We start from the raw sequence: 13,239 nt of genomic DNA on the forward strand, positions 1-13,239 counted from the left end.
GCTATTTTTTCCATTCATCTTCGCCAAGACTCCCTCTCCTCCAGACAGTGCTTGGGTGGGAACTATCAACACTTTCCTCTGACTCTCCTTTTCATATATTCCTGTGCTTAAAGAAGCCCCCTCGCTGCACATGATCCTTCTCCAAACACAGAATCATATAGTTGATTTGGTTTCTGCTTACTAAATTTCAGTCATATCCTGTTCACCTTAAACGTACACAGTGTTGTGTATCAATTATATCTCATAAAACTGGAAGAAAAAAATAAATTTTAGTCATATCCTAGTACTGTCTTCCAGAAGTTACATCGATATGAATTTCCCTGGAGTTTTGCCTGTTTCCAAACTTCCCAGACTCTTGATTTACTCCCATATGGTCTGTGGATCTTAAAATTTATACTCAGATAATAAACTTATATCTTAAATATTAGGGCATATCCCACTGTAGACCCCGTGTTCTGACATTATTTTATTATTTTTCCCACTCTTAAATAGTTTGCTCATTGCTGACAGGTGAGTCATTGAGTTCATCAAAGCAGTCAGTGAAAAGGTTTCACACTAATTGCTAGATTCCGAGTTCAGCAAATTTTGTCTTGGTCTCAGTGTTCCTCTAACACCTATTTCATTTAAAGATGATACTATTTGTATATTTTGTAATGTTCTTTGTCTGCCACTCACTTTGTCAGTGTGCGTGCCTCCCTATCTGACGGACGTCCACGACATAGTTGTGATTTCTACTCAACCTTTTCTGTGTCACTGGCTTCTGAGGTCTCCATGCCTCTTCCTTGCTAACTGATGGGAGTGAAAGTCTCCTGTTTAGAAGACTGGCCTAGTCAGAAGATTTATGTATCCTCAGACACAGTGATGAGCTCATTCAGGATTGTGTTATGTGCTAGGCCCCAGAAGACATTAAGATTGCTTTGAGTGAAGTGTGTAACACTCCCTGCAAGTGAGAAAATGTGGGACTTTTGGAGGCCATCACCCAACATCACTCTCCAACTCCCACTCTTTTTTTTTTTTTCTCAAATGAAAATAGCTTTACAGCAATTCTTTTCTCACAAAAAGAATGTAGGCTGGGGGTGGGAGAGGGCAGAACTGAAAGAACAAAAAAGCATTAAGAAAGAAAAAACCACACTCACTCCAGGTCTCCTTTTCTGATGGCTTTTTCTTTTCAGATCTGGGACTAGATTTCAGAGGAAACGGTAGACATTTGTAGCTGGGAGGTGGGGAGGTGGAAGGAGAGGTTGCTGCCCCAGGAGCCTAGGGAAGGAAGAGGCAATTTTTCAAAAAGTACAAGTGGCCAGTAACCCCAGGGGAAGATGCTGTCCCTTTCTGGTAATCAGAGGAAGGCAAACACAACTACAGGGAGATGGGATTAGCAAAGAAGAAAGAGTAACAAGGCCTGATATGGGGGAGGGAATGGAGGGGGGCGGGCCCTCTTCTGCCGCACTGCTGGTGGGAGGGGAAACTGGGGACCCGAGTTGGTGGATGACGTAGCTCTCACGTGACCAAGAGCTGACGTGTGCAGAAGTCCTTCTTGTTCTGGTCGTTGTTCCCGTCTGAGTACCAGCTCCCCATTGCCCTGAGGGCGAGCGGGCCTGCAGCAGAGGCAAGAAGGAGGAGGAGAAGGAAATTGTCCCGGATCCCTGCAGGTCAGTGCCTGGGAGATTCCAGAAGGTGGGGGTGGCCGAGGGCGCAGGGCGGAGACCGTCGCGGGTCCTGGGGCGCCTCCGTCGTCTCTCCCACTCGCCGCCGGCTTTCCAAGACATCTGTCCCGCCCGCAGCCCATTTCGTTGCTGCGAAATGGTGAGCAGCGGGGTGTTTGGGGAGGAGCTCAGAGATTAGGAGGTGGGAATCTGGTGGAACCGAGGCCATAATCTGGAAAGGGAGCTGCGGCCTGGGTGTTTGCCCCCAGTACTCCAGGACAGTGCCGGCGGGGAAAGGCTGGACATGGGGAGGGGGGTGTGCAACGTGATGTGTCAGCAGAGCCCCGAGAGGGGTCATAGGGGTGGGAAACCTTTGACAACCAGGCCTCCGAATTAGGAAAGAGTTTTCTGTTCTGGGGACCGGTCCGTCCACCAAGCACTCGGCAGCGGCTGTTTCCCGTCTTTCTGACTGTGACTGTGTCTTCCTGACCATGGCTCTGTGTCTTGTGGGTCCGAGCCTCTCCCGGGTTGCCAGTCTTTCCGTAGGTTGCGGCACTACGCCAGGCTAGAGAAGAGGAAGGAAATTAACCCCGATCGGTGAAGGTCGATTTGAGGGTAAGACCAAATGGGGACCCTAACAGGGGCGGTGGTGGGGGTGGGGAGAAACCAGAGATGGCAATAATCTAGGTTGGCTCTGAGTCTGAGTGTGTTTCTTGCACTCCTGGGACTGTGGCGAAATGGCGTGCGTTGTGTGTGTGTGTGTGTGTGTGTGCGCGCGCGCGCGCGCGTGTGTCGCGGGGGGTGGGGTGGGGGAGAATGACAGAAGGGAAACCTATCAGATAGTTTGTTCATAATCCTCTTCTCTCAACAGCATTTAGTCCCCATGTTTTCGATCTGTCATCCTGCAGGTCTGCTGTAGCAGGTGGCACCACTTGAAGCGAGGGAGGAAGTTTCCTCAGATCAGTAGAGGTCGGTGTGGGCGTGGGGGCTGCTTGGAACGGGGGAGGGGTTGGAAATCGCCCGCGGTTGGACAGGCTCACCCTATCCTACCTTATTTCCCTAACATCCCTCCCATTTCAGGCTAGGGAAGGGGCAGGCACGTGCATGTTTTGGATGGCATAGAGAGGTTTTTTTTAAAAAAAAATCTGACAACCTATATAGGTGAATCAGGAAAGCAACGAATGTACAGTCAATCCATCAAGGCTTCAGTTCTCACTGCCTCTGGTCTCTCTGCAGATTGCAAGGGTTGTTAGGCGTGGCACACCTCCAGGGGAGGGAAGAAGGGGCAAACTGCCTGTCTGAAGGAGGTTAGTGCAAGGTGCCACTCCCTGGGAACACCCGAGGTTGGGGTGGCTGAGGGCCCAGCAGAGACTATGGGCTCCGTTGCCTTTATCTAGGCTTGGGGAGGGGGTGGACTGCGGAGGGTAGGGGGAGAGTGAAATGAGGAGGAAAGAGTTTGTTAACAATCTACACTTCCTGCCAAGAACTCATTTACTTATCCCTCTGTGCAACTGTCTGCATGGGACAACACAAGGAGAAGAGAAACTCAAACCCCTTTTCCTTCCTCCACCCGCTAGGTCCACCTCCAGAATCAGCTGTTGTGGCCTTGAAGTGGCTGAAGACAATCATCCTCCAAAGGCCGGCACCCAGGCCAGGCCCATAGCCCTCCTCCCCCAGCCTGTGACTGCTCTGTTCCTTGGTCCCTGATATCGTCAGGGACGATTGCATGGGCTACGCCAGGAAAGTAGGCTGGGTGACTGCAGGACTGGTGATTGGGGCTGGCGCCTGCTATTGCATTTATAGACTGACGAGGGGAAGAAAACAGAACAAGGAGAAAATGGCTGAGGGCGGGTCTGGGGACGTGGATGATGTTGGGGACTGTCCTGGGGCCAGGTACAATGACTGGTCTGATGATGATGATGACAACAGTGAGAACAAAGGTATAGTATGGTACCCACCTTGGGCCCGGATTGGGACTGAGGCTGGGACCAGAGCTAGGGCCAGGGCAAGGGCCAGGGCTACCCGGGCTCGTCGGGCCGTGCAGAAAAGGGCTTCCCCCAATTCAGATGATACTATTTTGTCCCCTCAAGAGTTGCAAAAAGTTCTTTGCTTGGTTGAGATGTCTGAAAAGCCTTATATTCTCGAAGCAGCTTTAATTGCCCTGGGTAACAATGCTGCTTACGCATTTAACAGAGATATTATTCGTGATCTGGGTGGTCTCCCAATTGTTGCAAAGATTCTCAATACTCGGGATCCCATAGTTAAGGAAAAGGCTTTAATTGTCCTAAATAACTTGAGTGTGAATGCTGAAAATCAGCGCAGGCTTAAGATATACATGAATCAAGTGTGTGATGACACAATCACTTCTCGCTTGAACTCATCTGTGCAGCTGGCGGGACTAAGATTGCTTACGAACATGACTGTTACTAATGAGTATCAGCACATGCTTGCTAATTCCATTTCAGACTTTTTTCGTTTATTTTCAGCAGGAAATGAAGAAACCAAATTTCAGGTTTTGAAACTCCTTTTGAATTTGGCTGAAAATCCAGCCATGACTAGAGAACTGCTCAGGGCCCAAGTACCATCTTCACTGGGTTCCCTGTTTAATAAGAAGGAGAACAAAGAGGTGATTCTTAAACTTCTGGTCATATTTGAGAACATAAATGACAATTTTAAATGGGAGGAAAATGAACCTACTCAGAATCAATTCAGCGAAGGTTCACTTTTTTTCTTTTTAAAAGAATTTCAAGTGTGTGCTGATAAGATTCTGGGGATAGAAAGCCATCATGATTTTTTGGTGAAAGTAAAAGTTGGAAAATTCATGGCCAAACTGGCTGAGCATATGTTCCCAAAGAGCCAGGAATAACTTCTTGATTTTGTAGTTTAGAAGCAACACACATTGCAAACTATTCCTTTTCTCCACCTTGTTTATATGGTAAAGGAATCCTTTCAGCTGCCAATTTTGAGTAATGAATATCATATTGTATCATCAACGCTGATATTTATCTGAGTTGGTCTTCAGGTCTAAGCTGGATGAATGAATATCACTACCTGTTCTGAAAACAAGTTTGTTGCTTTTTATCTCACTGCCTAGATTGAAATATTTTTACTATTTCTTCTGCATAAGTGACAGTGAACCAATTCATCATAAATAAGCTCCCTCCTGTCATGGGCATTGACTTAATTTGTGTATCATCAATAAAGTTGTGTGTTAATGCTGGAAAAAAAAAGAAAGAAGAAAAAGAAACCATCCTTGTCTTTTGGTTTATAATCTAGTTGGAGAGATAAGAAACATACAAACAAAAAGATAACAGAATATCTCAAGCATATATTCATCGTCAAATATGTGCGTTCAGAGCACAGAGGAAGCAAAGGTTTCTGTGGGATACAATAGTCAGCTACAGATTTATGGAGGAAGTGGCCATTTAAAATGAGTCCTCTATGGGATAGGTAGTTAAGGCATTCCGTATGATGGGAGTGACGGGGGACTGGTGTGAGAAAGGCATGGAGGCAGGAACTCTTCTTATGACAGTAAGCGGGAGACTAGTCTGCTTAGAGTGGAGAGTGTAAGGATGGGAACTAAATAAATTTGGAAAGCTGGCTGAAGCCAGTTTGTGGAGAACTGTTTGAATATTATCCCACTGAACGCTGAGAGCCAGTAAATAATTTTGACTAGAAAGAATAATTGGAATTCATATAAAAGTTCCTCTCTCACCCACTGTGCAGTGTGCTTGAGGGTGTGGCAAAATGGATCCTTTCAAACCCTGGTGGCAGGAATGAGCTTACACTGGCACAAGGTTTGTGGAGGGCCATTTTGTAATACATATCATAAGCCTTAAAATAGGTAAACCCTTTGTCCTAAGGAAATAATTGATTCATTGGCCAAAAACTGTATGTACAAGGCTGTTCATCCCAGCAACGTGTGAAATAGTAAAAACTGGAAACAACTTAAACAATTTAGCACACTGGATTGGTTAAATAAATTAAGGAATATTCACACGGTATAAGATAAATATGTCACTTGCAATCCATATTGCCAGGGAACGATATTCATCATGCATTGTTAAGTGAGAAAGGTAGGTTAGATAGCAGTATTCATAGTATGATTCCATTTTTTTTGAGAATATAAGACGTTTAAGTAGACACTAAAAACTCTGGAATTACAGACACCCAAATAGTAACAGTGGTTATGTTTGGGTGGAAGGATAGAGTAATCTTTAACTTTTTACTTTTTGTTCATCTATGTGTTCTTATTTATCTAAAACAAATACTGATTTTTTCAAAAATTTTTGAAAAAGAAAAGTGTTGGGAATGGAGCAGGTGATTGATTGGAGCATGTACTGAGTGGAAAAAAATATTTAGATTAAACATGAGGTGGGTTGAAGTTTTCTCTCTGAAATAATAGATGAGTGCTGAAGATGGGGCTCGTTGTGAGGATTAAATGAAGTAATACATGGGAAATACTTAGAATGTTCTGGCACATAGCAGTTAATTAAGAAAAGTGAGCACGCTTAATTCCCTGGAATTCAAGGTTGATAGCTTTTTTGGTTGACCTTTGTTTCGCTGGGGGCATTCTGCCACGTGTCAGCATCATTTAATAAATAATAACAACAATAAAGTTTAGCACTTATTAAGTGACCACTGTGTAGAGTGATGTCATTCCTGCAAGGCAACTGTTACAATAATTTCTCAAAGAAATAGGGTTTTCTTATTTCTAAGGACACAAAGTGTTTCATCAGACATGATCTCACCCGCCCTCACAACATATTCCTAGTCAGTTTGGAGATGTTATCCTGCTTTATACATGAGGCCAGGAAAGGGTAAAATCTCTGTTCAGTTATGATCTGGTTTTAGCCCCAGGCTTCCATATACTTACTCTAATGTTGCCTATAGTAGACAAAAGGACCAAGGACTGGTTAGCTTAAAGTTGTTGGGTATGGTGACCCTATTGAATCATGAACACGTGGGGGCTAATTTGACATCAGTTTTAAGGATGGGATGAGGGTAAAGGGAACTAACATTTTTCTTGCTCTATTATTAGGCAGGAGAAAAAGATTTGGGAGGGGAAGCCTAATCCATTTAAAATAAGTTGAGTTTGAGGTAACTGTGTGACATCCAGATGGATACACCCTATTGTCACTTGAATGTACTGATCTGGCGCTCAGAGAAGACTAGGCTATAGATACAGATTTGGGGGCCACCGGAGGATGAATGGTAATTGAGGACATTGGAGTGGATGTGATCCCCAGAGAGAAGGTGCAGAGAGTAAGAGTGGAGGGCTGCAGAAAGAACTGGGTAAGGGACTGTGGCAGCTGGGGAGAGAAGCATAGAATTGCACCTGTGGATACCCTTCCAGACATTTGTACTATCCATATACCTATATATTCTATACATCAAATTGGATGATACTGTAGATGAATTTTCAGAGCCTGATTTAAAATTTTTCTATTTTTCCACTAAAAATTATTCATTGGAGATACTTAAGAAAATAGAGACAACAAGAACAAACTTGTCCCCTGACCCGGATCTGTATCTTGAACATCTAAAAAATATTCAGATCAAGCCATGTTGAACTTGGGGTGCTGAGTGACTTTTCTACATGGGGTGAAAAATGAGGTCAACTTGCGTAATAAAAAGCCACCGTGCAGCAGGGGCACAGGTCTGACCAGTGTCCATCTGCTCCTGCAGGTCTCTTTTCTCATCCCTTCCCATTCTTCTTCCCTCTCCCTCCCTCGCACTTGTCTTTTTATTTCCTCCTTCTGAGAGACCATTGGCAGTAGTCTCTTAGTGCTTCTGTGTCTTTTGTGGGTGACCGCTTAATTCCCGTGACACCAGGTCATGCACCGGTGGGCATTTGATACAAAATAATAATTGTCATTGCTGTGGTAATACGGTGACCTGGGTGTGGCTGGATGCCAAGATTTTTTGGACCTTTGTTGAACAGAGACTGAGAAGGCACCAGTCTTAACGTGGCACAGCCCTATGTGCACTGCATGTAATTTTGATGTCCCACACCTGGTATTGTTTGGCACGGAATCACCCAGACTTTGGTAAGTGCTGTGTGAGACAGATATGTGACTGCCTGGTCCAGGGAGGCCACAGGGCCGGCCCAGCCACACGCAGATGTCCTCATGCTTTCACATCGGAGGCTGCCACTCTCAAACATTTTGGGAAGGGCACAGTTCTGTGATTGTGGCAGCTCATCGGGGCAGGGAGGGGGCAGTGTCTTCTCTTTAGAGAGGATGGCAACTTCTGGGTAACCGAGGAAATTAGAAACTCAGAGGATATTCTGCTATTTTGGTTTTTCTCTCATCTAATGGTTTTAGGAATTTAAGTGGGTCTATCCCAGTCAAATGTGTTCAAAGGGAATTTTACAAAGATGGAGTAGAGTTCTCTTATAAATTGTCACCCAAAGCATAATATTTCAAGGCTCAGGAAGCTGGTTTTCTATTTTTAAATTCATATTTTACTTGCCTTGTTTCAAAAGAGATTCTAAGTGTAGGTTTAGCAAATTGATGTGGTTCAGGCAAGTTTTGTGTTTATGCCTCTGTTTGGTTAATTTCTCTGCTAAATTCCCTTGAGAATGGTTTTTTTGAAGAGTGATTATGACTATTTTCAATGCTATCTTTTTACATTCATTTTACATCACATCCCAGGTTGAACGTTTTTTTTCTGATTTCTCTGTTTAAACTGTGGCTCTTCCTTGCCTTTAAACCAGAACTATCGTGCTGCCATCTCGGGGTGCAGAAGACTAGGGTAATGACCCCTGGTTTGCTCTGCCCTGAGGTGTGGTGTCAAGCAGGATAACACATATTTACTTTCAGAGATGTGTATTTCCATGTTTTCCCCTCTCCATTGGGTCCCTCTCAGGCCTTGTGTTAAGGGCTTGGACAATTTTGGGTTTGGGGGTAAGCCTGAGTGGAGGGAGAAGGTAGGGGGTGGGAAAGAAGCCTTATTGGATGGGTAACTTTATCCTAACAGGTTCATGTCAATGGAATTCAATCCAGCACTGGCAGTGGGCTAAGTGTAACTCTTTGGCCCTGTTGACCATTTACATTTTAAAAAGTGAAAGAGTAAGTGTAATACAAGCATCTTTGTTTGGGCATTAGAGCCTTCTGTTTATTGAGCATTTTTCTAAGTTTGCACATGGGCATAACATGTTATTAAATGGGGTGGAATTTCTTTTTGAAAATAAAATAACAGAATGACAGTCTATGTTACTATAAGAAATGTAATTACCAAGTAGATCAGATTCTTAGTGTTGGCTGCTCAGAACATTCTGTCCCTAAGGTCAATGTGCATCAGAAACCAAATTATCATCAGAAGGTTGTTTATTTAGTGCCCAAGGAATCAGGGCAAGCTGACTTAGCTAGATGATAGTGCTGTCAAAGTAGAAGAACCAGGTGCATCCACGTCTGCTATGGAGATTGACTTGTGGCTGAAATCAAATATTTGTATTCAAGAGCTAGAGCATCTTTCTTCCTGGACACAATTAAAAATTTTGTCTGCCTAGATACCCCTTTGCCAGAGGTGGATCATCAGTTGATGGTAGTTTTATGACTTTTAAGATATATTATCAATTAGCTTTCATACAGAGTTTGAGAGATGTATACTTTTACAACAGGAGAGAACTGTAGTATTTGCAATGCATTCTCTCCTACATGTTGATTAGTATCTTTCTTTTCTGGAATTTTTTTGATGAGTAATGATAACTTGTTATTGATTTTTTTTTGAATCTCAAGCAAAATGAATTGTCATCTCTTTAGTTTTTTTTCCATGTCTATTTCAGTCTTCGCTAAAATGTGGTTTAACTATAATCTTGCTAATTTTTGTGGCTTTCTTTCAATAAGCTGTAATGAAAACCCTGACATAATGAAATGGATCAATAAAAGAAAACTTTTTATTTTTACCTTCTTCCATCATTTAAAATGAATTAAATTGGATTCTCTTTTTGATATTAGAAAGGATGGAATCTAGGCAAGACCAAATAAAACAAACAATATTTAAAATATTTTCTAAATCTTAAATCCATTTAAGCTGAGTTGGGGAATGATTCTTTGTAATCACTTATTATTTAACATCATCAATCATCAGCTCTTGTTATGCTGGTCTGTGTAATCTATAGCCAAAATTGGAAGTGTTAAATTGCACCATGTCGCTTATAATTCCATTAAATTCTGGTTGATTTTCTTCCGATATAAAAGTTAAATCTTTATGTTATGAATGTCATAACTTGTGAATGTCTATAAATATATGTCATGCATATATCATCACACGTGTTTAGGTGGAAATGACTATAATTGGGGAAATATTAAGATGTTAGTAACACTCTGGAATTGTTTTTCAGCTATTTTAAAACTATCAATAGAAGTCCCAGATATATTTGTTTTAACTTAGAAAGGGGAAAAATTAGTATCTGGGGAAGAAGGCCATATTATAGCTTCTGCACTGGTGGACAGGATTATGCATCCACCTGGGCATTTGACTACCACTCTGAGACAGATTTGGGAATTAACACCACTCTGAGAGATTATTTTTCATAATGAACTCTATTTTAATCTTCTTTATTGTATTTTCTTAAACCATAGCAGTTCTATTAAAAACTAAAACAGATAAAATATAAATTAAAACATAAAACTGCCCTTTTCTCACCCATTTTTACAGTTACCTACTATGAATGTGTTTTATGTGTATTTAAACATAAATGATACACATATTCATATTTTTATCGGAAAATGAAATCACAGTCCATATATTGTTCTGTTCTGCAACTTTTATTTCACTTAAAATACATCATGTGTATATTTCCATGCATATCCTACCTCATTTAACTTTGTTCATGGTGTCTTTTTCTGTAGAAGAGCTACATATTTAGGTAGTCATATAATTCAGCCTTTCCCTTTATGGCTTCTAGGATTCTGGACATGCTGAGGCAAGCTTTTCCTACCCCAAGAGTTTACAGTAATTTTTAATATTTTCTTCAAGCTTTTAAAAATAGCTATTTGTATGTGGGTGTGTTTAATCCTTCTGGTATATAATTTTGTATGTGGTATGAAGTAGAGATGTAATTTTTTTCATCTTTCATTTCTTTTTCCCATACCCAGACATTGAATATGCCATCCTTTTCACCACTTTTTGACAGAACTTTTTAGAGATTATTAGTTATAGGTTATTTACCACATGTTATTCTTCTCTATAAATGGAAACATTATTGCTCTTTTTGCTATCTTTGAGGCATGATGCACTGAAGACTGTTGGTGAAGTCCTATATCACAGAACCTGTTTTATTAAAGTTGGAATGAATAGTATTGGGTTGTGACACTAGTAATTAATTGTTTATGGGTCTATTATGAAGAAATTTGAAACACCAAAGGGTATATACAGTGCACTATGGGCTATGAAAATGCCACAATTTGTAAAAAGTAGTCTAGCAAGTGACTTACACGAGTGTGACAACACTTCACTCAAAGCATTGACAATGAACAAGCTAATCGGTGTATTTGAGAGTTTGAAAATCCGCTAGCTAACTCAGTCTTCCAAGCAGGAGAGTTGTTACATATTGTCACATGTGCCTTGGAACCGAAGATAAGAAACCGATCTTTTTGAAACATGGAATGAACTGTTAGATCTAGAAGGCTTGAGCACTATGAATTAAGACATTTTGGTGGACACTTACAAGATAAAGTAATATTCTTATAAAAAAACTGGAAGAGATACAGATTTAAATTTATAAAAGACACTTGTGTACAAATAGAGAAAATAATATAATGAAAAAACTGAAATAAACATCAGTGACACATTGACACTGAAACAATTGGTTGAAGTAGCAATTGATTAAAACATTCTGTGGATGAGTTTGATAGAGGATACTCCTTTCATTAGTAATATATATCCTTTTAAGCAAAAGAAATAAGAAAATAATGTTAGCACATGGTCTCTAGAGTGCAATACTTCCTAAAAACTTGCTAGAATAGAGGAAAGCTATTGATTTTTTTGTGTTTATCTTTGCCTCACCACCTCTTCTATTTTGCTTATTGACTTTGTGATTTTTAAATAGTCCTCTGTGTTTTAGACAAATACAGTCATATCAATTGTAAATAGAAATTGCTTTTAACTTTTCCCAGTTTTACACTAATTATTTATTTTCTTATCTTGTTGCAATAACTAGAATCACCCAAAATACTACTGAATAAAAATGGAGATTGTGGATGACCTTGACTTGTTCCTGGTTTTAGTGGAAATGACTTTGGCATTTCATGGTTAGAATGAGGATTGCTGTTGACTGTTGGTAAAAAGCACTTTCAATATTTAAGTTATTCCCTTCTATTCTTGTTGGTACCCATTAGAAGTAGCTGATGATTTTTTTCTAATCCCACTAGGTCATAGTAGAGCTTTTTATTGCCAAACTTCTGAGTTCTGTTTGTTTATAAGTTTTATAGTTTGTTAATGTTTTATTCTGATTTTTATATTTATTATTAATATTTGTTTATAGTTACCTTTTATGTACTACCTTTAGCAGGTTTTGGTCTTAGGTTTGCTAGCTTTATAAAATTCATTAGTGAACTTTCAATTTTTTTCCTCTTTTCTGGTAGAGTGTAAATAATATTGGTATTATCTCCTCTTTAAATGTTAGATAGAACTGAACTGCAAAACCATTTGATCCTGATTCCTTTTTTAGTGGTAGGTCTACAGTCACATTTCCAATCTTATCTCTTGTAATTTGTCTACTCAAATTTTCTATTTCTTGGGTTAATGTTGGTAACTTCTATTCTACTGGGAAATCATCCATTACCTTTAGATCTTTAAATTTGATGTCAAAGATGTATATGTAAAATTATAACTTTTAATCACATCTATTTTTGTAGTGAAATCCTTTATTATTCATAATTTGTATACTTTTGCTTTTCTTCCATTATTACTTAGTTTTACTTATGAAGAGTGTGTTTATTTTATTGGTCTTTTCAAAGAACCAGGCTTTTATTTATCATTTCTACAATGTTTTTTCTGGTCATTATTTTTAACTTTAACTTTACTAATTTCTTCTATCTTTGGATTTGTTCTATTGTGCCTTTCTAATGCTTCAAGAATAGGGCTTATTTCTTTTATTTATGGCCTTCTTGAATAATAATGGTAATTAAGATTATTTATTTTTCTCTGAATACAGCTTTAGCCATGCCCCATAAGCTTTGATATGATGTATTCTCTTTTTCTTTGCTTTCCTTATAGCTTGCAATTTTACTTTTAATTTCCTCTTTGACCCAGGGGTTATTATGGAGAACAGTGCTATATTGTCAGGCAGTTACGTTTAATGGTGATCTTTTATTATTTATTTCTAATTTTATTTTGTTAAGGTAAGAGGATGTGCCTATAAATTCTCTCCTTTTTAGAATGTATTTTCTATTATATTTAATCTGAGTTTTTAAATTTGAAAATCATGTTTTTCAATCCCAGAAATTATTTTTTTCTGCTTTAGTTGTATTCCTTTCAGTGCTCTTATTACTTATTTTGCTAAATATTATATCTGACTCCTTAAGTAGTTCTATTTCAGTGGGAGATAATATAAGTTTTGAAGTGCACAGACGTGAATATGAATAGT

General features: G+C 39.9%; 1 protein-coding gene across 2 annotated transcripts; it reads left to right on the forward strand.

Annotated features, from left to right (window-relative positions):
- Nucleotides 1-1,514: 1,514 nt before the first annotated feature.
- On the forward strand, nt 1,515-6,281 carry ARMCX3 (armadillo repeat containing X-linked 3). Of its 2 annotated transcripts, XM_068533033.1 has the most exons (5): nt 1,515-1,649; nt 2,179-2,258; nt 2,552-2,612; nt 2,880-2,950; nt 3,221-6,281. In XM_068533033.1, the coding sequence occupies exon 5, from the start codon at nt 3,370-3,372 to the stop codon at nt 4,507-4,509; it is 1,140 nt and encodes a 379-aa protein (XP_068389134.1). In that variant the 5' UTR covers nt 1,515-1,649; nt 2,179-2,258; nt 2,552-2,612; nt 2,880-2,950; nt 3,221-3,369; the 3' UTR covers nt 4,510-6,281. The 2 variants fall into 2 exon arrangements, with proteins under 2 accessions (XP_068389134.1, XP_068389135.1); XM_068533034.1 differs by lacking the exon at nt 2,880-2,950.
- The last annotated feature ends 6,958 nt before the right edge of the window (nt 6,282-13,239 follow it).

The sequence above is a fragment of the Eschrichtius robustus genome, chromosome X (assembly GCF_028021215.1).
Source record: "Eschrichtius robustus isolate mEscRob2 chromosome X, mEscRob2.pri, whole genome shotgun sequence".
NCBI classification, from domain to species: Eukaryota; Metazoa; Chordata; class Mammalia; order Artiodactyla; family Eschrichtiidae; genus Eschrichtius; species Eschrichtius robustus.

Excerpts from the sequence above, each read along its gene's own strand:
- ARMCX3 (XM_068533033.1), top strand. The coding sequence starts at position 3,370 with ATGGGCTACGCCAGGAAAGTAGGCTGGGTGACTGCAGGACTGGTGATT.